The 27500-nt window shown below is 41.3% G+C and overlaps 1 protein-coding gene across 5 annotated transcripts in view; it reads right to left on the bottom strand.

The window, feature by feature from the left end:
- The window catches only part of MGMT (O-6-methylguanine-DNA methyltransferase), a 204758-nt gene that overhangs the window by 56175 nt on the left and 121083 nt on the right, over positions 1-27500 (bottom strand). For 4 of the 5 annotated variants that reach the window (XR_005933535.1, XM_041127289.1, XM_030030020.2 and 1 more), the window contains exon 4: positions 14383-14543. Coding sequence is in view for 4 of the 5 variants with exons in the window: in XM_041127289.1 (XP_040983223.1) it covers positions 14383-14543 (161 nt within the window). In the remaining variant the exon portion in view is untranslated. The remainder of the gene's footprint in view (positions 1-14382; positions 14544-27500) is intronic. The other variant, XM_030030019.2, reaches the window with a different exon arrangement.

A 27500-nucleotide genomic window follows, 5' to 3' on the forward strand; every position in this document is an offset into this window, starting at 1 on the left:
GGTTTAAGGCAAGCAGCCAGAGACCAGGACAAGTGTCCTGAGTCTGCAGTCACCTCCACGGCTGAGGCACCGCCAAAGACCTGTTGGTATTTCTACAACGCCGTACCTACAGGTTTAATGATCAGGTACAGGCATCTGCTCCAGGCTTATACTAGCCATTCAAAATCTCATTCTAGGACCAAATATTTTTGCTTTGTTTCAAATATGTCAATTTTGGGAGCAGGGAATAACTGTGCAAAGTACATAAAAATAACTTCTTAATGACTTCATGAATATTTTAATACAGATAGGAACTACTATAAACATACATAGAATGCCTGTATCTGTAGATCAGAGCAATTGAGAAACACCAACCACTATCTCATTCACTTCAAACTCAGGTTATCTTTTCGTATTTTATCGGTATTTAATGCCATAGCTGTTCTGGAAAGGACCCAGAATAGTCCTTCCAGAGATACCACGCACCAGCTCGGCTACAATTTCTAAGTGACTGGGCCAGAAAATTAAATTTGTATTTTTCCATTCAAGATAGAAATAAATGAGGACTTGTCTCAATTTCACTTTGTCAGAGAGCTGGTACTGACCAAGAACTTCAACTGGGTGTCTTCTGAATTCTCCTCATCAGCTGCAATTTGCAGACCGAGCTCAGGAACTGAACTCCGCTCTCACACGGCAATACAAACGGCTACGGAAGGGCCATGTGTGACAAGAGACCACAACTGGCCATCATCTGACTCCAAATTGAGAAATTACTGCAGGCACACACTGAAGTGGAACTTATGGTCCCACCTCAACCCTCTTTTTCCCATTTCTTGGAGTTCTCATTACTGCCTGTTGAAAGCACCATGGCTGATGCCAGGCCTGTGAAGGTTCCTCCTCTCCTTCTCTGGAGAAACAACAAAAATTAAATTCATTTACCTCAATCTGCATTGTTGGAACTTAACAAAAATGCAGTCTCCCAGGTGCTGCTATGATCCAGCTCTCCTCCTGACTTGTCCCATTAAGAAGACACACAAACCTGCCCACAGTTCCTAAATAAGTCAGAGAAGATGTAGTTTCCTAATAACACTGGGATTTCCGAAGGGAAGGCAGGACCGTCTGGTTATAGTTAGACTGGAACAGGCAGGGACGTTCTGCAGAAAACTACTGAAGATTTACGGATACGCTGGAAGTATCATTCCGGCATTAATGAACCCAAAATACAAGGTGAACAAAAAGGATTCAACCACCCCCATGTGTTGATAAAGCACAATTTCCAATTCATACCTAGAAATTAAGCTTACTAACATCAAACTTTCAAACTCATTATGACCTTTGGTTCAAGGTCTTGGCTCAGGATCATCAGGTTTAAAACTAAACCTGGGAGTGCCGATGACCTACAAATTGGAGAGCTTTGGAGAAATAAAGTGACAAACCCAAACAAGGAGCTCGAATCCCCCCAGCCCTCCATTCACACACACACACACAACCTAGAACCACCGCCAGCCAACTAAGTGTGAAACTGTGGGCTCTGAACTTCATGCATATGTCCTACGAGATTTTTTTTTTTTTTTTTTTTTTTAATCACCTCAGGGCTCCAATGTGCTCCCGTGATGTAAATGGGAATAAATCCATGAATTTTGATATCATCTTGTGTAAAACTGATTCTGCAAACTGGAATTTGTTATATCATCCTACAAGCACGGACACATTTCCCCGATTAGGCTCCTGTACGGTGTACTGCAACGCAGTCCCGGAGGACTCACCAGCATGCCCCAGGAAGCATACGCGCAAACCAATTCTATATCCACCCGTGAAACGGGGCGACGCCGAGCCAGGGTATTTTGGAGAAAGCAATCATTGTCTCTCTTCAAAACTGCCAACCGACAGCACTTCCACAATGATGGTTAACCACCGGATTGTGTCAGCACAAGTATTCTGGTTGCTCTCCTCTGGGCAGGCTGATGGCAGAGGACCTGAGCGTGATGGGGAGGGAGGCTGGGATGCGCCAGCATCTCTCCTGTAGGTTTTGTTGCTTCACACATAATTGCTTTTTCTCTATAATTCCACTTAGAATTACATCGATGAGGTGTTTTTACTGTTTCATTTTTCAACATGGCCCCAAATATCCGCTCCCAAATGACTCTGGATCAAGAAATCTGCACCCTTGGTTGCTTTCTGAAGATCATGTTACCAAAGATAACCTGCCCTAGAAAATTAATATATGAAACATGCAATGCAAATGTGCTCCACTATGTGAACAAAGTATAAGATCCTCACTTGTCTAAAAGATGAATAGCAATTTCTTTAGATTTCTGTAAGTTTCTTTGTAAATGTGCAAGTTAAAAATAATATTCATTAAATTGCTTAACCGTAATAAAATGTAACTATTTGCTTACTGCATACAAATTAAGTCAGTATCAAAGTACCGGTTTTCTTTTTAGTTTGTATTAATTTATTATTGAATTATAAATATCTAATCTATGAAGCTAACACTTACATAGCACTTTACAAACACTAATTCACAAATGATGCAACGTCTTTTCATGGCACATATGAAAGCAGCAGCAATTAATTCCTAGAATCTTCTGGCTTCAACCTCAAAGTTAGTGTTTTTTTTTTTCTTTTTCTTTCTCTTTTTAAGGACCACACATTTAAGCAGTCAGCAAAACAACTGTGAAGACATAAAGTGCGATTTCATGAAGTCACTTAGCCTCTTGACTGATAACAGTGCCATCATACACAGCGCGCTGCTAAATGAACTGCAATTTGAATTCCCGAGATTCAAATTATTTAAACAGACATCCTGGAAGCAAACAGAGGAGAAGTCCTATCAGTGACCCCTGATGGTTTTTCAGAGACTAGGGTTTGCTAAATTAATAGGAAGCCCTAAAGTAACCACCTTGTTTGGAGGAAGTTCCTGCAGAAAGCGGTCAACTGCCAGGAGAGGAGAACTCTACAAAAGCACAGACAGGAATTCCGGGTTATTTGGGGTGCGAGAAGCAGGTGGGGTTGGAGAAACGAGCACGCTGCTTAAAAACACCCCTGTCCAGCACCTCTTACAGAATGATTCACTTTTCCAAGCATCTAAAGAATATTACAGGGATTTTAATAAGTTAGTAGGGTTAATAAGTACACATTTACCTGATCTAACAGCCCCATTATTTAACAGAAATCTGCAGTATCAGAAAAATAGTACCTATGTTTCACAACCTGCCACAAAAAAGAGGCTGTTTCCTCATCCTATGCCCTGCTGCCAAACCCAATGAAATCAGCACAGGCACAAACGTGTTTATACAACATTAAGGGTTCACGTTAAGCTGAAAGCAAGGAGGAAATTTGACTTTCAGATTGACAAATGAAGAGCGTACATATATTCTTGTGTCTGCAACAAAGAACACATTTGTGTACTTGCCCACTGAGCAGTTGTGTGTGAATCTTTAACAAACCTTGCTCGAAGAGACACCGCAATCCTTCTCCCTTAAAGGATGGTCAGAGCTAAGGTCAGAGCACCCTCAATCTGAATTTCAGATCTTGACTTTTGTTGGCTTTACTTTTTCTTTTGGCATTAAATATGAATGATGTTCACCAAAACATTTGGAACATTAATTACAGGGAAATACACATAATTTTTTTGCTTGCCTGAAAACGTATAGCTTCAGTCATTGTTCACCCATGTAACGACAATCATGAGCTTCAAGCAAAGTGCTAAAATATAAAAGGCCACGTTCATTCATGTATTGGTCCAAGCTGCAGCACTATAAAGTACATCAAAAGGTGTTAATGGTTTCAATATTTATCTGCTGCAGGGAAGCACTCTAAAAAGAAGACAGAAAAAAAATTCTGCTAATGGCTGTGTCTCTCCATTAAAATGAAAAGCTTAATGCATCTTATAATCAGAGGACAATTTGCAAATCATTAAGAGAAATGTAAAATTCCATTAAAATACAAATCAAGAGTCCCTCACCGGACTAATAATCTTTTTGATATTATTTTGCATTTCACTATTTCTGTTCCCAATATCCAGGCACCACAAATGATCAGTTCTTGAACATGCTATTTACCACAGCCTACTTCTTTAACGAGAGACTGAGAGAAGTATAATCTGCTATTCAGAGCAGGTACTAATGAAGAATTCCATATATTCTGAAATTTAATTAAAACCCCAAAGATTTCAAATTAGATGCAATTTGAAATGCCTGGGGCAGAAATACATGCACTTGCGTGGCAAGGGTATCACGCTGAAAGTTGATACCGTAATTGGTCTTGATGTATTTTTGTGTTGCCAGGCTGAAGCACAGAACTCATAACCATATAAAAATTCTCTGTAGATTACCTGCTCATTGAAAATGCCATCACTCAGGTAGTTCTCTACTAAATTACCATGCTACTAAAATGCACAAAGTGATTCGAAGAGAAGAGTGGCACAGCTGGTCGACGCTGCCAATGAGTTATGCATGCGTCGACGCTGCCTTTTTTCTTAGTAAAATATGCTCAGTTGAATATTAAAATATAATTGGCATTCAACCTAAGTAGCTTAAACCATTTTGTTATCTTCTTTTAAACCGATTTGGCTCCTCCACAGTTATTTTCAAGGATGCGATTCACAAACTAATGACACCATCACATTCAGCTAGATTTGTACTACTTTACATTTGTCATAAATAGGAACAATTTCTACAGCCTTCTAGGGATGTCCTTTAATACTGGCTCCTCTTGAACATCAAAGGCCCAATTCATGGGGAAAAAAAGAAAGAAAGAAAAAAAAAAAAGAGTATGCCATTTATGTTGTTCTTGCATATTTTATTCTGAGGAGAGTGCGGGATGCAAATTTCTAGTGAAAAGTGTGTTTTTACAGTTAAGTAAGTCCTTGTTTTTCCCAGAATATACCGGTCAGCTCGCACGTTCACAAACTCCAAAATGAGATACAGCAAAAACATCTTGGAAATAGGTCAGAAAGGGGCATCCTTAGGTCAAGCAGCAGCAAAGTATCTATATTAGAAAATGGCTTCCCCTCAGATCAATTTGTCTATGTGCCCCTAAAATAAAGGCTGTTGCAAATACCACTATATTTTCATTTTCTGAAAAAAAATAACAATGGTATTCAGAAACAAGGTGCTTGCCATAGTAACAGTCACATTAGGCACATTACCTTTGAAATACTGAACAGGTTAAATGTATATGAGTATTGACGATATTTCCCATCGATAAGGGGATTTAGGTAAACTTGGCTGAAAGTTCATTAATAAAATAGGTGTGGGGGGCTATATTGATAAAATCCTTTCCTTTTATCTTGATTATATAGGTTTTTATTAAGTAGGGGTGCAAAGGTTACATGGGGCTGCATGTGTGGCAAGCAAGCAAACAAATCAAAGGAAAAATGAATTAAATTAAACTTATTCCTCACAGGTCTGCAATGCTAGCAGGTTGCTAAGGTCTGGGGCTTTGGGTGAAGATGATGACCACATGACTCTGGATACAAGAAGTCTTTTTCCCACATTGGTATTTGTTTTTATCCACCTTCAGTTCTTACCTTTTAATCTAAATCTCATATCCAAGCAACAAAGTCAAAAGTTACCAGGTTGGTCAAAATACTTCTTATATCAGGGTCAACTTACTCCTTTTATTTCGTGGAGGGAGAAAGGATCTGATTTTGAACATACTGACTTCATAAAGAAGCATCCCATGCATGCGGCTTTTACAGCTGCAGGTTACAGTGAAACTGTCCTGACCTTGGGCCAACCGCAGGTATACGCAAAGATAAATATGTGAACTCCTGACACCGTCAGAGCTTTCTGCTGGGTGCAGCCCTGGAAACCTCCCGACAAAAGGAGGGGACCCTCCACCTGCAGACAGGGCTGCGTCCCCTTGCTCAGAGCAAGCTGAGCAGCAAAGAGAGAGCAGATACTCCACCTCCATCTTCTTCCACCCCACCACGGCCATCCCGAACGCAGGATCAGTGAATTCATACCAAATAGCGTAAGACACCAAACACAAACCTTTCCCTTCAAAAAAGAAGCCTCGTTTTGGAATAATTTCAATATCCACACCTCTCTGCAGCTATTTCAGAGTCACCATGACTTGCTCCAACATCCCCAAATTCTCTGAGACCAAGTAAATTTCTGCCATCATACAGTGATGTCGTACAGGTGACTATCAGTTGTGGAGCTTCAATCCATTCTTACCTAAAAAATAAACTATTTAGGTAACGCTCCCTTATTCTAACTGTGGCCTACCTGTAATTAATGTCAAGAATATTGACAAGAAAGGATTATCCTACTGAAAATACAATGCCTTTTTTTTTTTTTTTTTTTAAATAACTGACCCTTTTATTACCTTCCCCATGGCAGGACAGACACACCACTCTCCCCATGCTTAGACTCTTTCAAAGGTCACACCTCGGGCCATGGCTATTCTGCAAGGCTCCACCAAAAACCCACAAGAAGTTACGTTTTCTTGGCCATCCCTGGAATCAGTGCATCCAAACTGCTTTGCCTAAATCCCAACAGTGCGCCAGGGACAGCAGCAAAAAGGACATTTACACCTAACAGGGCCTGAATTGTCAAAAATGGCTTGTATTTGGCTGGCAATTTATCCTATGAACAGTGAACTCAAATTAAGAGTACTCCTTAACATACACCTAAAATCACACAAGATTCCACTGAAAATGATGGGAATTTTGCTCTGAGTTCAATAGGAACTGGGTCAGGAATTTTGTAAATTCTTCTGTCCAGAATGCATTTGTACTGATTTTTTTTTGTTTGTTTGTTTAGTTTTGGTTTTAAATACGAATAGTTGATGGAAAGCAACAGGCCAACTGGGCTGGAAAAAGAATTTGAGACATAAAATAACTGGACTAGTTTTGGGTTTTGTTGTTTTCATTTTTGAAGGTTGAAGAGGATTGATTTCTGTTTGAAGAAAATTGTAGGAAAGTATTGGATTGTAAAAATCCATTAAATGTCTAGCAAAACAGTGACTTTCTGCTTATCAAAACTATTCTCACATGAAGTGGTAATAAAAGAAGGTGCCAGTCTCTGGAATTTGAATTTTGTGTTGGCAGACAGAAATATGAAAGCTTGTCATCTCTTTGCACTTGAATCTGCCATGTCCAGATATGTGAAGTACTAACGTTTTCGAGCAGATTATTTCATATTACTTTAATATAACATTTTCTAAAAGCCTAAATAGAAATGTATTTGCATGTCTGATGAAGCTACAGGAATGAAAAAGGGAAAGGCAGAAACATTTCACAACTTTTTTTCTTTAGTGAATTGAATCTCTACAACAAAATTAAGAGAATTTCACAAATTGCAACATAAATAAATGGCATGAATGACATTTTGCATTTGTCTAGGAAAGCGCAAGCCTTGCCTCCTCCTCAGCAGGTTACCCAACAGCGTAATTCAATTCTGCAAAAATATAAATATAACCTGGTAATGCTGGTGGATTTATACTTTCCCAGTTGAACTTTAATGAATTTTTAATTTTTACTGGAAATAAGGTAAATGTAGAGAGAGGATACTGGGACAGGTTGGCTCCTGGAGTTTTTCTGTAGGCTGAGTTTTCTGCTTTTCCTATTGAGGATGGTTATGCTTTGAATATGGCAATTGATGAAATGGCATCGCCTGGCCTGGGGGCTTGGGCACTGCATCATTCTCATTGCACCAGTGAGAGGTAGAGCTGTCAGCTGCACCATACCTACCACTCAAAACCAATTTATTTCATATATATATCTCTATATGTATATACACACAGACACACCTATCTAAAAAGGAAATCACAGGAACTGGTCCTTGATGTAACACCTGATGTTTATAGTATCAACTTTACTACATTTAAGAAAAAAAGATCACCCTGAGACTAAGTAAATACGTAGCCCCTGAACACGTATGTACCTGCACCACAAAAATATGTACTTAGAGAAGTTCCAGTCAACCCCCAAAACACTTGTCTTGCTTTAGCACCCTATTTGGCTGCCTATCATCCTAGTAAGCTCCAGCCAGCTAGCATATTTTCAGATATTGTGTATGGATTTATGTATATTAGATCATACTAGAAAAGTCATTTAAGAGTAGGTACAATTTATTTTAAAAGGGCAAAAATAGTTACAAGTCATATACAGGACTGAAGAAAATTAAAACTACATAGGATCCAGACACATATATGTCTCTATAGATATGTCTCTCATATCCCTAGGCCATCACTTTAAGAATTACAAGTTAATAAAGATAGTAAACTTGTGAAGATGTCATTCACTAGTATTTACTATCTTGCTAACACCACGCAAACATCATTCTACGAGTGAGCAGAAAACTCTTAAGTTTAAGATGTACTTAAAATGCTTATGGTTACTTTTTCTACTAATGACCTAAGTTATCTACAGCTCAATGAAATCATTCATAGGTCAAATTCAACCTTTCCATTCCTTGCCTGCTCTCACCCTTAACTCCCATTTTCTCCTGTTCTCCTCAAGGCTGCAAATCACCCCAACATAACGTTGCATATTTTTTCGTTACATAAAACGAAGCCGTGCAGTGACCTCAGGACCGACCAGGACGTCTGACATCCCTGAGTGTTCTCCAGCTACTCCTACTCTTTTGATCAGGTTTTTTCATACCTGCTCCACTTCGAGTCTCAGACCTTCCCCCTCTGCTTCTGGGGCTCCTGAAAAGTGGTTTACTCATTCTTGTGTTTTAAAGAATGACATTTTTACCAGCCATTTCCTTCCCACCGAATGTGAATACAGAGTTGCTATCCTATTGGATAATAGGATGATAATAGGATAAATAATAACAGGATAATAGGATAATAATAGGATAAACTGGCACCTGAAGCTTCAAAATTTATAGCTTTACTAGGCAGTATCTCAACAAAGTCAATGATTTTTATGATTTTTTTTTTAATCTGTAATTTAAAGCAGGGGAAAATAGATCTGTATTAATCTTAACACTGTAAATGCTTTTCTTATTTAAATAATCTTTATATATTGAAGAATTCTTTGGCTAAATTGTATGTAAGAAAAATGTACTCTTCAAATATACTGCACACTGTAATTAGGATAAGCAGCACAGTCATTAAAAACACCTCTTTTAAAAGTAAGCATTCATGGGATGTTGAATTTGCCATCTCAGAAATAAGTGAATTAACAGCCCCACAATCTTCAGAAAACTTGTGATTTGAGCATTCCAACCACAAAAAGGAAAAAACATACTTTGGCCTTTGCTGAGTTACAGCCAGAATGCGTAAAATCTACTTTTTTTTCTTAATCTGCTGCAATTTTTTTTTTTTTTAATAGTTTAGAATGTGCAAAACCAGTAAAACAAAGCGGTGCTACTGTGTTCCACTGGCAGGAAGGTGAAAGAGTAATCCAGCTGCAGTTAATGGAAGGATTTTCTCCATAGGTGCTTTCTAGAGGGAGAGATTCAACACCACCTGCAGACCCCAGGAAGGACGGGCGAGGGTGCAGCACAGGAACCAAGGACGAGTCCGACTCCACAGAGGTGGCACCAGAAAATAAATAGTTTCTTCAGCCTGTAACCGGTATTTCACAGTGTGCTTTGCTGTCCTTTGGCAGGGACTACGCCGGGTTCACTAGCCTGCGCTGCTTTGGTTCAAGTTTCTGAACAAGGAGGCTCCCAGGAAATCACAGGGTAATTATTGATTACAGGCCTGGGTACGGAGCGAAGTCATCTTGAAGGGAGAATGGAGGTACTACCAGTTTCTTTGAAGACTCTCCACTCCCATTATGTATGAGGTGTTTCATCAATATCCCCTCTTGGATGAATAACATACATTATGCACAGGAAATTTTAGCTACTAATCTGGCTTGCAAAGCTCACGTCTCCGGTCTCCATCCTCAGGTTGTTCCTCCTCGATCTTTTTGCGCAGCTTTTCTCTGCCTTTGGTTTGCAAGGCGACACAGATAACGTCGCTTGCAGACCTGCAGAGACCTCCTCCCTCGCACTGACACGGTAATTCACAGCTTATTTGAAGAACTAGGGTGATTGAGCTGGACTGAGTCGAAAGGCGCAGCTTTGCTTCAGGTCTACGCCTCCGGTACAGGGACCCAACCAAGGAACTGCAGGCTCAAGACTATAAAAGTGTGGTTTTGCAAAGCTAAAGGACTTCATCCGGCGAGGACGGCGGCATGGCACGGCAGGGCACGCAAAGAGCAGAGCCCCAGGGCTGCTGCTCGTCACAGGGCAAAGGAAAACTCTTGTGTGTCTCCAATTTCCTCTGCTCTTGTTGCTCTAATGAGCCATCTGGTCTGCAAACACACGACCGTTCCTCGCTGCAGCGTCCAGCGCGGCAATGCTTTCTGCGACCGCAACCACCACGGTTACAATGCACAAAAAAAGAAAAGTCAGGAAATTCATGACTGGCCAAGTTAACAATGCCTTTTCCATTTCACAGACCCACAGATCAAGCAACTCATGCATAGGCTTCAAAACAATAACGGTCAATTTTTCTTTTTCATATATAAAGGGCGCTAATGACCATGATACATTAAGACCAATTAACCACTTGCCATTATAAATGTTCAGTGATTTTTCTGAGGCGTAACACCTTGAAGTCATGCTACGGAGAAGTGGGAAAAAAAGCCTTTTTCTTTGTTCAGTGTAATTCCACATTGAGCCCTGGCCATGACACAAATTGTTGAAAATGCCAGTTTTTCAATTACATTTAAAAAAAATAATAAATTGGCTGCATAGGCTAAACTGGACAGCCAGTAACCCAACAACTCCTGGAGGTGTTGGGCAACCAGCTTCAAACTTCTGCCTGCCTCAAGCTGTGCTCCAGCATCAGTGCTTCAGATTCAAACTTTGCCAACAACGAGTTACGAGGAGGAATGGTTAATTCTGTATTTAAAGTGCTTTTAAACACGTTTCCCCCTTTTAATAGTAATTTAAAAAATTAAAGGCACTTTAGAAAAATTTAAGACAGAAGATGAGCTGCTGAAACAGTAAATGTCAGAATTCAGCTTGCCTTTGCCTTGGTAACGCATACGCACTTGGCAACCAAATTACAATAGGATAATGAAACGGTTATTATTATATTTTCACTGTCAGCGCAGGGGTTGCTGGAAGGTACTCGGTGTTCAAAGGGGGTCTGGTGTCTTGCTTCCCTATGAGCCCAGAAAAGCAAAGCATACAGCTAGATGTTTTGCGGGTGGTCACCAACTGTGCTCCTCCGTCCATCCATGCAGCACTCGAGGCCGGGAGCTGCCGCGCCGGAAAGATGGCTTTCTGCAACCTGCAAGACATCTTTACCTTCTGAATTTGCAAATCTCCCTGCTTTTGTTATCTCCAAGTTGATTGTCGCTATTTTTCTCTCCACAAGGAGCTATGTCTTAATAGTTGGCACAAAAGCAGCTGCAGAAAATTGACCATGAATTGAGAAGTGCTTCATCCTGAAAGCACTTTACACTGTTTTGTTAAATGAGGAACCTCTTACGTGTTTGACATAATCAAACCCCTTCCTGTCCTCAGATGATTCTAGCACAGAAAAAAATAAAATAAAATTTGATATAAGCACGGATTAAGAAATAAAATATCCAACAATCGGTCCTTATCGCAAAAGCACCTGATGATGGAACTCAAGTCACCTAATATCAAAGAACCACACTGTAAGTGGTCATATTTACAGGGAAGGGGAGAAAAGAAGGGCCAAAGGTTTTGACAATTCATTGGAAGAGCTGCTGCTGAACAGAGACCAGTAAGGAAATCAGTGTGGTGAGAAAAAGCCTGCCCGGCTTTGGATCCTCATGCTCTCGCTTATGTTTATTCTGCATTTTTAAGTGCCTGGAGAAACAAGTAGGCACTTTCAAATGTAAATGTGAAAAAGTAAATAAATACCAAACTCCTAATTTTGCATTACTGCATTTCTGACTTACAGATAAATTGAAATGTACAATGTAATCCATTATAATGCGGTTTTTACCTTACCTTTCTACTAAATAGCTTTTAAAAATAGTTTCTTCAAATTTTTGACATGTATTTCCACATTCCTTCCAACATCATTTTTTTCAATTTTATGAAAGTGTTACCAGGAGAAAGTAAGAGAAGAATAGAAATGCTATCACATCATTGTGATTTGTGCCAATTAATTCTTTGTTAGCATTTCTATTACATACGTGCCTCCCCCCATAAAACATGCACACCTGCTCTCAGTCCAAGAACAAATAACTGAACTAAATTAAAAAAACCTGAACCTGCACATGTTAAAATGAGAAAACCACGCTCCAGTCCCCCCCAGCACCGAACCTGTGATAGAGAAGGTCAAACCCCATTAGGACGACTGCTGCCCAGTGCGCGGCCAGCGGGACCAGCATCCTTCACCAAGCCACGGGTGCTGCAGAGAGACCCAGCGTGGATGCTCACCGCCACCGGCCACGTCCCATCCCATCCCGGCAGGCAGCTCTCAGATGGGTTTTGCATTTGGATGGTGCTGAAGAGTTTTCCTTCCCCCCCCCCCCCCCCCCCCAAATTCGAAGGTGACGACTGCTTTTCCTCAAGAAGCTTCCTATTCACAAATATACTTATTTCTCTTCTTTTAAATGATCTTCAGTCTCTTCCAGCATCGCCTGCCCAGAAAGGTTGCTGCCTAGGGAAGGACCAAAGTCCCCTACCAACTCTGACCATAAGTAAGTCAAGGCAAGGCTGCTCAGGGCTAAACCCCAAAACAGCAGGCAAAACATCATCATCAGCATTTAGACCAAGAAATTTCATTAGCCAAGCTAAAAAGAATTCAGTATCCAATTTAGGAAAAATTACTAAAAGTAAAAGCACTACTTTAAATGTTTTATAATCTTCCATTGCATAATCTGGGAAGCAGGATTCCCCTGATGTTATTCAAAGATGGAAGGAACAGCAGCAGTAACTATTTCCCACCCAGCTTTGCCCATTCACGTTCAGCCCAACCCTAAAGTTTTCACGATACGGGTCTTAATTTCATCCCAGCTAATAAAAAAACTCCTCAAATGGTCATTTAATCACCTAGAAGGCCATACTTCATGAGCATTTTGGCAGTTTTGACATCATAGTGTCATTAGTGCTTATTCTCCCACATGTTAATTGGATGGTTTCACTAAAATTTCTAAATGAAATTTTTTTAGTAGTTGATAAAAATGATGTTTGTATAAAAATTAGGGTGAGACAGTGTAATACACAACTTAGTTTAAAAATACTCAGTACCCACGCTGTAATTTGACTATGAAAGCTGTCGCACTGAGAAGTATTCATAACATAGAAGATTAAGTACCGAAGTTCATCATTAAAACAAAGGTGCTGTGCAAAGCTCACAAAATATAAGACTCCCACCTTCCGAAAGCAACAGCCTGATTATCTGCAGAACGCTCTGCACAACAACGGCATTTTGATTTTGTTGTTCTACTTGCAGCTGCCATTAGATAATTAAGAATAAGAAAGTGTAACAGCAAGAAGAAACCTACTATTTATAGGAATTAGAATAAAACCAGCAATTAGCAGTAGAGACAGCTGATTTCTTGTAGATACTACTTGTAAAGGTGTGCCTGTCAAAACAGCCCTTCCTTCCCACAGGTAAAACTGGCCATTGTTTTACACGGGTACTGACGTATAGCGCCTATGCCTTAAAATACAATGCAAACCTAGGCACCCTTATTTAAAAGGCGTCTTTCAACTTGAACCACAAAACAAAGTACATAAAAGTTATGGTTTATACAAAAACTAGTGCTATCTTACTTCATGTAAGGTAGAGGATACTAGTCCCTTTTTGGTCCTATATTATCATGGAATCTAATACAATTAAAGAATGGATCTATTAAACTGAAGATTTCATTCACTGGGGAATGACGATATTCATGGACAGACCAGAAGGCACTGCAAAAAGCAGACTTCTGAGAATTTTTTTTTTTTTTTTAAACAATGGGATCTATTTCATTTCAAGCGATTGACTTGTTACAAGGTCTTCAGGAGCACAGCCAGTGAATGGAGAATGGTAAGGAGAAACTTTTCTCAGGTCTTGTTTTTATCTAAAGATATGAGTAGCATAACTTCTTTACAACAATACTTGTTCATTTAAAAAAAATCCAAATAGTATCTATGATAACTTTGAGGAATCAAAACATAGCTACCTTACACAACCTGACCATCACTGACTGCTTTGGCACTGGTGAGGTGTCCATCCCAATAGACGTGGACATGTCTAAGCCTCATTCCCCCGTTGCTGGGAAAAAGCCCGTTTAGGCGAACAACGACATTATTGAAAAGCTTACTGCGTTCCTACTCAAACCTTTCAGCCAGCAACTGTCGAGAGCTGAACCACATCACTTTTATTGCCGTTGACCAAGAATTAGGGAGACGGGAGCCTGCACCACCCCGGCTGATGGGAGCAGGGAGGGCACGGGCGTCCCGCGGCACAGACCTCGCCGGAGCAGCGGGTGGTGGAAGGCCGGCACGGGAAGGCTCGCCATCCTCGCCGGCTCGCAGAAGTAGGCGCGCAGCCAGGCCGTGCACTGCTTCAGCGGCTCCGTCATCTCCTCCGCGCCTTCGCACACCTCGCAAGCGGCCGAGGACTCTGCCCTGCTGTGAGAGAGAGAGAATTGTAAAATTATAATGATAAAAATTACAAAAATGAATATTCATCACTCTATGTTAGCAAATAAAAAAAAAAACCAACAAAACATTCAATCCAGAGTCAGATTCCATCTTTTTTCTGCTCTGATAAAGGTGAAAAGATTCATAACAGCAATAACAAAAATGCATCCTCATCACCTCTAGAAATGCAATGATGACACGAGGTTGCTTACACCTGGAAAAAAAAAACCATAAAAGATTGGTGAGAGGAAAATGCCATGCAAAGTGGGAAATGTCAAGGAGCAAGAAAACCACCCAAGTCCATGGTAGATGACGCATCCTCGTGCTTCCCGGGTGGATGGAGGTGAGGCTCCTCCTCCACGTCCCCCAGGGGCGCAGTCCCGTCTCCCCAGTGACCATCCCTGGGGAAAGGAGGGAAGGAAACGGCTTTCTGCTGAGCCCATGTCTTCCTCTGCCCCGTTTCCTTCCAGCAACGGTAGCAGGTTTCTGCTTTCCTCCACTTATTGAATTGGAAGGAAGCAATTGAGAATTCATTTGATTTTCAATGGCAGCTCATGCTTGCAGGATACTGAAGAGCAAAGCAAGCGAACAGAAAGCACCTGCAAACAAAAATGTACTTCTTCCCTTGTTGCTTTTTTCTTCTTTTCCTCTGGAAGAGCAACGTGTGTATGAGAGGAATGAAAACGTGAACACTGGATTTGCAAATATCCAGCCATGTTTCCCAACCTGTTTGCTTCCAGTGAGGCAAAGCAGCGCTGGTGAAAGGGTGGTCGTGCTCTCCTGGTGCTTTACAAGACCGCGATGTGGTGGGTGTCTCTCAAAACTGCAGAGACTGACTTCAGGGTACTGATAAACAAGCAGAGCCCATTAGCAATGCACCCAAGAGAAACGACGGGAAGACCGATAAGGAGACAACATCAAGGGTGACTGCCAAAACAGCAAGCCCTGCCAACAATCTTCTCCTATCCAGAATCTTACGTACCACTGATGAGCCATCCTACACTCTGATTATTGCAGTTTTTTTTCCCCCAGCTGGAAATACAGCCAGACCCCAGAACAAGAAGTTTCTCAATAATGTGCTGCTAAAACTCAACAGTATAGTGTCCTGCTGAGGGGTTGGATGTGTCACAAAGCAGGAGAAGGGAGAGAAAATTGTAGAAATATGAAACTACATGTGAACCTGAGACAACAGAAGAAAGAGAAAACCAGAGCAATTCTGCCACCCAGGTATGGGGAAAGAGCAAACCAACCCAAATCCCCCAGTACGCTCGAGCGTGCTGCAAGCGAGCGAAAATATTTTTTTAGCTCCCTCGTAGCAGAAAGCTGAAGAAAACGAAACGCGTGATGTACCAGTAATGGCATAAAAGACACCAGGTCTGCTTTCGCCACAAGGCACCTTTGCAAAAAGACCGAACGCCTTCCCACGCTTGATCCACAACAGCTCGTGGAGCCGAACACGACGGGATGTCGGTGTAATCAGACACCAGCCCCGGCTCTGCCTCTGGACAGGATAAATGATGTGCAGGCGGGAGCTGGGTCAGGGTTACTCTCAGAAGCGAAGCCCTCACTCGCCTGGTGCATGATCAAACGGCCCTGCCATCTCCCCCAGCCCCAATTCATTTTCTGATTAATTGTTAACCACTGAAGGCCACATAATTACTGATAAGAAAGTGGCAGAGAAGAAGAGGGACGCAGAGGCGGACAATTAAAATACTCCAGTCGCACAAGAATAAGAGTTGATGGCTTGGAGCAGAGGCAAAACAAAAATGAAGAATCAGCTTTGGATCCAGTATGCTAGAAATTAAATGCAATTCTATTTCTCTCTTTCCATTTATTTACCAAATTAATGCTTTTGATTTTTCTTTTTTTGTGTGTGTGTGTGAAGTAGTATCAATTTGCTTTATAAAACTGATGTCTACTTTGTGTTATTTTGCTATTTAATAATCTCTTTGCTAAAAAAATGGTACGAGAATCTGTGCGTAAGCTTTTTTGCATGAATACCTACAACATGGACCTCAAACCAAGCTCTCAACACCACGGATAATCCGTTATTCTGCACATGTACAACACTCAGCAGAATATGGCTCAGTTTTACTGTGGATTGTTAGAGCTATGACAATATAATAACTACAGAATATAATAATGCCTCTGAAATCTCAAAGAGAAGTTGGTAGACTTTTCTGCTCCATTTATCCAGAAGAGCATAGAAAGCACTCAAAACTACAGTAACCTTATGTTTTTCACATCATCTTGTTTCACATTCTCGGGAGTCTGGAAATGATTTGGACTGTAATATCATCATAAAACCAAAAGACTTTGTCTCCTCGCTGCTCTGCAAGCAAGCAGCCCCCAGCTGGGCTCCCAGCTCTGCCGCCGACCGCCCCAGCCCGACGCTGCCAGACAGGCACTGTAATTTCCTCCTGCTCCAGAAAGGCACCAAACTACCACTGTTCTCCCCCAAAACAGGTGGGAAGCAGCACCCCAGCTTTGGCGAGGTGCAGTGCTACTGAGGCTGGCGCACGGGCTGCTCAAGGCTTTGCCTGAAGCCTCAAAGTAACCGTCAGGCCGTTAGCTCCATATTTAATATACGGAATAGAGTAATGGTCCATCAATCTGTTTAAGACGAAACAAATTACAGCAGCTGCTTTGCCTATCTGTGTAGCTGGGAGGGCTGCAGAAATGTGCTGCATACCATAGCAAGGCTTAGCCATCCCAACGCGTGGCTACGTACCCCCTGCCATCACATACGCATTCCTCACTTCCACCAGGTCTTCCCTGGCAGGACTGTTTGGACATAAGTCTTAATTTTTTCATTTTTTTTAATTACTGCTTTTAAGAACAGTGCCTTGTCACTGCTGAACACCTCTAGCTGTTTTTGGCGAGACCATCCTCCCACAACTTCAACACCAGACATTTTCACAATGCCCGCCACCTCCACGGCCACCTCCACCTTGGTCAAGAAAGCAAAAGCTTTGCAAAATGAAAACTAATTGCTTTCTAAGAATGCATTGACTTCTTTTCCTGTAGGACACAAAGTCAATTTGCCAACATATATGCAGAGAGCTTCAAATTGGCAGAAAGTTAAAAAAAAAAAAAAAAAAAATCTTTGTATTAATTTTGCTTGGCTAGAAATGCTAACAACTATTCCTGGGAATTTGACAGCATTAATAAAGAAAAAGAATGAACATAACTTGTGCATGGGTGTCTTCTACTGGCCCTCCTCCCCTTTCTCTTTCCGAAGTTGCATAGCAGCACTCCTTCTAGAAACTACCTCATCATTAAAAATTCAACTTAAAACACCAGCTGCCTTTTAAAGGATTTTCTCAGGCTTCAAAGCCACGCTTTGGTCCAAGTAAGCCGTATGTACATTTCAAAAAGCAAGGCAAAAGTGGTCTCAAAACATTCATAAGATGAAGAGAAGAGCAGATGAGTTACATCACGGGGAATTTCTCCCCTCGTGTGAAATTCCTCTGCTCAATGTTAGACTTCTTGGAAGGTTTCTGAACACCCTACTCCATGCATTGATCTTTGAGCATCTCTAATGTCAACATGGACAGGAAAAAGTTAGTTGTATACCATTAGAGAAAAATACCAATCTAAGAGTCATATTAACTACTTGTGCCTAATCTTTAGCAATGAACAACAAGAAAAAGGGGACCCTCTTTTCTTAACGTCCTGCCCTTGGTGATCCCCCAGGAAGGGACTTGCTCCTGACCGTAGAGCTGTCAGTGGCGCAGGGCCAGCAGTACACAAGTTGATGGCCAAATGGCTATGTTTTACCCATGGGAAGTTTAAGTCTTAAACCTGTGAATCAACAAGACAGAACTTTGACTTTTATACAGGAAAATAAAATAAGCATATTCATCTAAAAATGGAAGAAACTAAACAGGAGGTGTGAGAAATCTGATTGCTTTACTTTTGCCCTGGAGAATTTCATTATCCTTCCTTAAAAAGTACCAACAACTTTTTTTGCAATGTGGCTAGAATAATGAGAAGCATTTATTTAAAATGCAGTAGTCTTATTTAAATCACTTACATTTTCATCGGAGAGACTGTCATTGCACTTGTTTTCATCAACGAATTGTGCTGCCTGGCATCTCAAAAAACTCAAAGTGGAGGTTTTTGTATTTTCACTTGGTGAACAAGAAATCATTACTGTAGGGTTTTTAGTTTGGGTTTTGTTTTTTTTTTTTTAACTGAAACTTTTTTGTTTGCATTAACATGCCAGCCTCTAACATGTGTGCAGTAAGTTAGATGTCTGTCTTAACTTTATGGTGATGTTAAATGGATATTCAGCTGCAAGTGACTGACTCATCTACATGACTTTACAATGTGATGCTTAATTAAACTACATACTCCTCAAACAGAAAAAAACCATGCTTGTCTTAAGCTATAAAAAGCAGGGATCTAAAAATATCTACCTATTTTTTTTATTTTTTCTTTAAGTTGGATGTCTCTCAAAAGGAGACTTGTTTTCAGGCCAGGGAACGACTGCTGCTGCTGCAGATCTCCAGCCTGCGCGTTCAGCTCTTGGCGGTGGTGAAGTCCAAGAGAGACGCAAGGTCAGTCCCAGCACAGGAATCCACCACAGCCCAGGTGCAGACCTGCTGCTCCAGCTTACACACACGACAGCTATTCCATACCATTCCTAGTGCAGTCCCGCATGTTTATTTCCATTACAGCTCTTTTTCAAGACTGAACAAACTAAGGAAGCCAGCAGGCTCTTGCGTCTCCGCAGCCGAGAGGTGTCTTCCTGAGGCTCCATCCCAGCCGCGTCTCTTCTGTGACTTCTTATGTTTGCATGGGATGAAATGAAGGAAAAGATGGTTTTAGCAGAGGGGGAGAAAAGCAGAAACACCACCTGTTTCAGTTTAACAGGCTCCTTCCAAACCACTTGCCAAGAACTGGAAGTTTCTAACATGCTTCCAAAATAAACATGTAAGCAGCAGATTGGCTTCAGTGTCATCCTAAATAGCTTAAACATTATGAAAACCAGAGAAATGTTGTGAGAAGCCTCAGTGGGTAGCCATGTTCTAAACTGGTATGATTTTAATTATTTATTTTATTTCTGAGCTACTTTTTGCCTCAGTCAGTCCTTAACAAACCTTAACAGAAACACTACAAGATGGACTTTGAGTTGCGTGATTTAAAATAAAGAGAATATACCCCAACGGCTCTGCTGGCAACTTCCTTAGGGTAAAGCTAAGAGCTGACAGCTTCCTTAGGGTAAATATTATGAGAACGTTGTACAGGCTCTCACAACATATTTATGTATTTATTTGTATATCTGTAAAATATTTGTATATATTAAATATAATCGATCAATTGAACATAATGTCCAACGCTCACTTCCACTGCCTGTAGCCACACACACCTGAATGTTTTATCCCTGGATAACTACCTCACCCTCCAGTGGTTTGCCTAAGAAGAAGTTTATAAACTGCTTCAGGTGCCAAGCTAGTGAAGAGTCCCCTTGATTTCAATTTGGTTAAGACATAAACCAAAAAAGCTCCCTAACTAGCACAAAAAAAAAAAATTGCAACTCCTAGACTACATGTCAGCTAGGGCCACTGGTACGTGTGGGTAGACTCAGATAATTCATTATTACATGACTATAACAACTACAACAGTTCCACTCTGATAACAGCAGGGATAAAGACCTAAAATAAAAATAGATAGAAAAAAAAAAGATTTGGAATGTATGTTTTTACATACAACTTCCTAATCTTTTCTCACGGACATTAGGGTCTTTGGCAGGCTGTTACCAACTGAATTGTGCATTGACACCATGGTACACATGGCACTGAAGATCACTGGGTTTACAATATCCTATTATCTTCAGGTATGTAGAAAATAAACATATTTGGACACTCAACCACATCCCATTCTATGTTTTTTAAGGGCATCCACAATTTTTACCACTGTGTTACCTGAACAAAAAGCCATAAGCGCTTTTGTTCATTAGCAACCAATTGTATATTAAAATATAAATAAATTGGTTCTAATTAAGAGGCTTTTGGATCTTGTTGTGACCAGAATGCTGTGAAAGCAATCATCAGCTGTACTCTTCACAAAGCAAATGGCACAAAATCTCACCAAATCCTTCTCTTAGCCTGCCTTCATTAAAATCAACATCAGAAGTCCATGTCGAGTCTAACATGGACAGACAAAGAAAGACGGGAAGAATGCAGAGGAGGAAAACCAAGCAGCAAACCCAATGCCTGCAGGTGTGATGGGCAGAGACAGGGTCTGGCAAGAAGGAGCAGAAGGCAACGACCCAACTCTGAAAGGGAGCTCCGACTTTCCCACGCTGCTCCTGAGGCTCCCCAGCACCTTCGGCTTCATGATTTACAACCAGGAAAAAGACAGAAAACTACCTGGCAGGCAGAGACACAAAATTGTAATTAAACCTGTAATAGAAAACATTGCAGTTTGTCCCTGGAAATCTGCAAGCCCATTTATAGGGTAGCACAATGCTCAGTGTCTCCAGTTTGAAAAGTACCTCCAGGCTGGGGTAAGTAGGAAGAATTTCTATCAGCAGGACATATCCATGTTTGTTCTCCATATTTTGATGTTTCTTTGGCCATTTGATTTCTTAGAAGTGTGTGCCTTAAACAGGTCCAAATATTATCAAAATTACCCTAAGTCCAGTAGGGATGAAAAAGGCTCTGGCTAGGACTGCATTAATGGAGGAGAGGGGGACAGAAATAAAACAGCAGGAAAAAAACCCTGCAAGTATCTTGTATTAAAAAGCCCCCTTTTCCCCCCTCAAAATTCCCCCAAAACAAAACAAAAGGAGGAGTGGGGAGAAGATTATAGAAACCTTCCCAAAGCAGGAAGCCCATTGGAGAGAGCGGGACTCCTGCACCACGTCAGGGAGACCCAACCTCAGCGGCCATCCCAACGGGTAATTGAAGCCCAACCTAAGCAAGTGTTTGGTGACTGTCCATAAAGATCTCCATGTGGCTGTCATGCTAATCCTCTTGCTAAGGGAGAAAGACCAGAGGCCAGTTGCTGCAGCAGACTCCGACTATAACGAATGGGCTCTGACATGACCCAGCAGCCCTGCTCGGCGGCCAGAGCGCGTGATGCGATCTGACAGCAATTTAGACATGGCTCTCTTGGAGACTGCAGACCTACTTAACGTCAAACAAGAGGGGGGAATGCGGGTGGACTTCTGAATGGCTTTTACCCTCATGCCAGGGTTAAAAAAAAAAGAAAAAAAGAAAAAAAAAAGGGGGGGGAGGGTTGACATCAGGCTTATGGAAAAGGATCTTACAGAAAGAATCTGCCCTTGGGTGGAGAGGTAAACATTTTTTGGAATATTGCCCAATTACAGTAGAATTCTGTTATCACCATCAGGGAGAGTTTAGGATGTAGCCATAATCCCTCTGTGAGTCACCTGAGGAACAAAACAGTCCTTGGAGCATCAGACAGGAGCAAAGAGTCTTAGAGACGAGTGAGAAAAAAGGGTCCTTGGGTCATTTTCCCCACGAGATGCCGTGCTGCAGCCCGAGGACCAGACAAGCCCGTATGCGTGAGCACATGCCCTTCCTCCTGGTGCCTGCTACTCGGGATATTGCCTCTCGGACAGACTCCTGCACCGACCAAAGCCACCGTCGGTTCGAGATGTCTCCTGGCAGTGAGAATCCATGATTGAACTATTCCCGAGGCATTGGTCAGCTGGGGCACATCTGGTGCATCAAGCATCGCCACAGCTTAGGGTCATTAGTATGGTTAATTGTGAAGAGCTCCTAAATCAGAGTAAATTTTGACATTTGCAAGAGAATTCACTGCCGATTCTCTAGGATCTGAATGGTAACTCTTGCCATGAAATAGGTATGAGGGGCAAGTATAACTTAAAGGGTTATGTACTTTTTTTTTAAATTACTTTTTAAATTTTTATCAGCAAATGATTGAATACAACTTTCCACACAACGCTCATGCATATGAAGTCACCAGAAGTCAGACCTGTATAAAAAGTTGCACTGTCTGAAAAGTGAGGGCTGACTGCCTTTTTTCTTATACCTATATGTATCTGTGCTTGTCTTACCAAACCATTTTTTTCTTAGAGAAATAGCTGGTGTATTACTTCCAAATGGAAGAATCAGTAATGATTAGAACACAAAAATTAACATTAAAACGAGACTCAGTCATGCAGCATTATTCTTTACAAAATAAACATAGAGTTAGCTGGCATTTTTACTGAAGCCTTCATTGTGAAGGTAAATAAAAATGTATTTTATCAACACCTAAATGTCATTTAAATAGTCTTTCTTTGATAGATGAAGGCTAAAGCCACCCCAAAACTGCAGATGAATTATCTGGTCTCTAATGATTTGGAAACGATTACAGGATGCAGAGCAATCTCGTTAAATTTTATTCAAAAGCTTACTACACTTGTGTTTTCTCTTATTTTTCTATCAATGAAACCCATGAGGTTTAAGAACAATTCATTATGTATGAGACCCAACTTACAGTGCTTGACTGTTGATTAATAGGAAAGTTTGCTGTATGTACATTTGCAACATTAGATGCATACAATATGCTAACTTATTCTTTCACCGAAGCTAATTATTTACAAAAATGACTACTTGAGACTACAATTTATTAAATGCATGCATCCAGTCTCAATTTGGCCCCAAAAGACAGTCTGGAATGAAGATCTTTTACTTGATGTGACAACTTCTAGAAACAGTGTTATTAATATTGTAAATGTGGCAAATAAAGAGTTCAAATAGCCGTATGTCTGTGTTGCAATTTTTCCCCGCAACTGAATCAATGAACAAAGCAGCTTTTTAGGTTTAAAATTCATGGAGAAGCACATCCTTACATAGTTTAATTTAGCTGCTTATAAATGAAGTGTCTGTATGATAGTAGTAAGAGATTAAAAAAAGGATGAGAGCTGCAATAAACAGAAATAACACCCCAATTCGTGTTGAATGACCCCACCGCAGTTCCTTTTAAGACCTATTAAGAAGAAATTGATGCATTTATGGAAGAGTACAAGAACTCAGAACTGAGTTAGACTTACTCCTTGTCATACAACCTTTGCAATATTTTCTCCTTTCTGCTTTTATCTGTTATTGAGGATGTAAATTCTTCTGGATCTGACCGGTCAGAAATTCTGCATTAAAACGGTACCTCTCTACTACCCAGAAAAAGAAGCATGTGCACAGAAATTTGGGTATCAAATACAAATTCCAAATAGATGCACCTCTTGAGTAAAATACATAGGTATCCAAATGGCCTAGTCTTTTTTTCAGGTCTTGCAATTAATGATGTTAAATTCAGGTACCAAACCGAGGTTGCCTAAAGAAAGCAGTACACAGCCCGTCGCCGCTGCCAGCCGTGATGCCTGCAAAGCCGCTGCCTGCTTATTCTGTGCTAGTAGTGCGTACCAGCAAACACTTTAAAGAAGGGAGTGAGACTCCTGTCTTCACATGCCAAGATAAGGAAAATCAATGTCAATGCCCAAAAGACTCAAGTGATAGCACTGAAGGTCATTAAATGCTACTCACTGCCCTGTACCATTAAAGTTTTGATTGGAATCCTATATAGAGAGACACAGATTTCAAACAAGATCTTGCCCTGGGATACAGTACTGTGAGACCACGGAGGAAACACAGCAATCAGTGAGCAGTGGACTTTCCTAGGAACACAAGAAACACGTTCAAGGAAAACAATGCTACTTGTGTGTGGTCTTGGCTTATTTTTCCTGAACAAATTTATTGTGTTTTCAGAGACGCGTATCTCATTACAGACAAAGATCTCTGTTAAAACAATGGTAAGGTGCAAGGATAACCACAAAGAAGTTACGGTTCTTCGTCCACCTCAATCTTCTGCTGTGCGTCCCACTGTCCCAAGCCCTGCTTCATTGTCCACTCCATGCCAACCTCCTTCCCGCTCCCTATATTGCACAGTTTCAATGTTCTGCCCTTTTACTACCCTGGCCACCACTCACCCTCCTTAACTCACCTGGTTCGGGCTGTCTCAGCGCTACTCGTTGTCTGACCTTACTGCTTTACAATGGATTTCACAGTCCAAAAAGCCAATTTCTATCTTCTCATTGGAAAGGACCACCCTGTTCTAGATTGAGAATGGAGGAAATCAAGTGCACGCCCAAAAGACCCTCAACCAGCAACAATTAAGCAGATACTTCACATGAAATGCCTCTTTAAAAAAAAAAATTAACAAAAAAGGAATTTTTTAAAAGCAAAGATTCAGCCAAGTTACAAGCAGCAGCACACTCTCACCCAAGATGTTAGGCAACATTAAGCATAGGTGATATCATCAGTTCTATCTATAATTAGGTTAAAAGAAAGTCAGTTAATTTTAGCACTTACAAGAAATTGTTACAAAACATTTTTTCTTATATAAAAGAATTCTCCCATCAGACTTCTGAGGTCGGTTTTATCACATGCAATTAACTGTGTTAGGGCTGGCTGCGGGGGACCCTTAAACCGCACACCAGACTCCCTTTGCTTCTCCACTTAGCTCCTCTGTTTTAGGGTATTCACCACAGCTCTCCCCACTATTTCCCAGCTCCGTGCCGCTGCCACGTAGCATCACCTCGTACATAAACCCCACCACCTCTATTCAGAAGCTTGCCTCATAGTAATAACCCAGTTGCTCACTGGTATCCGAAGTAAAATTTACATTTTTTCTACATATCTAAAATAGATATAATCCCAATTATGCATGGATTAAAAAAAAAACCCAAAAAAACCTAAGGCAGTTAAAATACACATTACAACCCTTATACTGCAAGACCCGGGTCTCTGATCTCCACTGGTGCACGGGGAAATTGAAGGAGGAAAACTTAAGGCTGAGTTATTGGAACTGGGCTCTGACTTTGGATGTCCACCTTGACGTGCATTAGTGCATGAATTCCAGATGAAAGTGAGCACCAAGAATTATAATCAACAGCACCTGCAGATACTCCAGCCTATTAAAATGAATTAAGATACAGATAAATCAGGAACCTCTTAAGAATTCAACTCATCAGGACATTTTTCAAAGCAACTTCCCAGTCTGGGTGTAATGCAGTCTGTGCCCTCTGAGTATCTCCTCTTAGGACCAACCGTAGGCTCATCTGATGCCTGACATGCAGGATCTCCCATCAGGGCAGAGATTGGCATATGACTCCCCAAGCACACTCCTGACTCAACCGGAGATGTGCTGCCCATCTGGTGCTTGAAAAAAATATGAAAATACTTTCCTCATGTGAATGAGGCCCTTCTGATGCACTGCACACCGAAGCAGCTGTATGGGAGAAAGGATGGCAGGGAAGGCACCAAAGCCCTTGAGGCCAGTTTGACCCTCCCCACATTACTGTGAAGCTTCCAACACTGGTGCAAAGAAATGGTATTAATTTATTTTGTTAAACCAGGTATGAACACTCAGAAACCACAGAAACAGACACTGGCATCAGATGAAACCATCATGAAACGTGTCAAGATCTGGGTTCCTAGCAGGCATTCATCATCCAAAGTTTCATGTCATCATAGGCCGAGAGCAGGACGCTCAGAAAAAACCTGCCAATACATGCCAATTGAAACAGCGCAGTTAATAAATATACTCTCTCCAAAGCTTTTCTACAGGGCTTTGAGATTATCTCCCACACACCTTGGCAGGATCTTTCCTAAAATGGCATTACCCCATGACAAATCGGCTTTACTTCTTACCAATTTGGCCTCAAAACCAAAAATACAACCCTAGAACGGCAGGAAAAACAAAAAAATACGGCGTATTTTCCTCCATTTTAATAAACATTTGTCAGCCCTTCTTGTTTACTGTTTGCAACGCACTACGGTGCCACGGATCTTTGGAGGTTTTGTGTAATTACACCCCATTGCACGCACGGGACGGTCATTTTTGCTTGTGCACGTACGCAGAAGAGAGACACGGAGCCGCAGAGCACGCCACGGGAACCCTCTGAAGGCAGTGCGAACGTTTGGGAGAAGTATGGGGCTTCCCGCACCGGAGCAGCTCCCGAGCAGCCCATCGCCCGCCTCTGCCGCAGGCGTTCCCTGCACCTTCCCAGTCGGGGAGGAAAGCTTTTCTTCTCTCAGGTAACCAAGCAGAACCCAATCACAGGATTGGAAAAACAGTAGGGCACGTCAATAAAACCAATAAAAATACTGTTTCAAAAAACTGCTGTTATAATTAACTGAAATAAGAGTCTATAAACTGCTACCTCAAAAGAAGCTTGTTAAAGGCTGAATATAGGAACTGTAATTTAAACAACCTCTCCCCTTCTTGGACCACCTTGGCCTCAGCATGCCCTTCGCTTCTCCCACCCTCCCGCAAACCTCTGGATCCCAGTGGGATGCCGTTGGGATCCAGGAGCTTTGGGATTTCTCTGTGCAGAGGTGCTGCCCCGGGATGTGGACCTGATGCGACCTTACGATCGCATCCGAAGCCCCGCTGCGGAGGACAAAGTGGGATCTAGTGGAAGCTGTGAATTACAGCCCCGGCACCGGCACATTCCTACTCTGAAACCCCACTGATGTCCTGTGGCAGGAGAGATGGAGACGCTCACAGACCATCCTTCTGCCTACGATGAGACAGACAAAACTACTTTACATAACTCTGTTTCGAATTGCGCAGAAATATTTTTCAAGGATGCTTTCTCTCCTCTCTCTTTTGAAGTGGTGAGTGGTCCCTGGAGACTGCTGTCCTCCGAGCTTTAGGTGCATCTGCATTACAACCCCATTAGCTTGTGTACTACACTCATTAATAAATAAGCTTCCCACTTAAGTGCCTTTCTTGTAAATTGGTTTGTTCTGTTCCATATAAATAATATAAATTTCTCTTATCAAGTATGGTGGATTTTTTCTTTACCTATGTACAGACACTACAGTAATTTAACCTAAGAAGCAGTTCATGTAACATGCTTCCTCAACATTCTTTGCAATCAGTCTGTATTTACTACGGCAGCTG

Source organism: Aquila chrysaetos, chromosome 11, assembly GCF_900496995.4.
Source record: "Aquila chrysaetos chrysaetos chromosome 11, bAquChr1.4, whole genome shotgun sequence".
NCBI lineage: Eukaryota > Metazoa > Chordata > Aves > Accipitriformes > Accipitridae > Aquila > Aquila chrysaetos.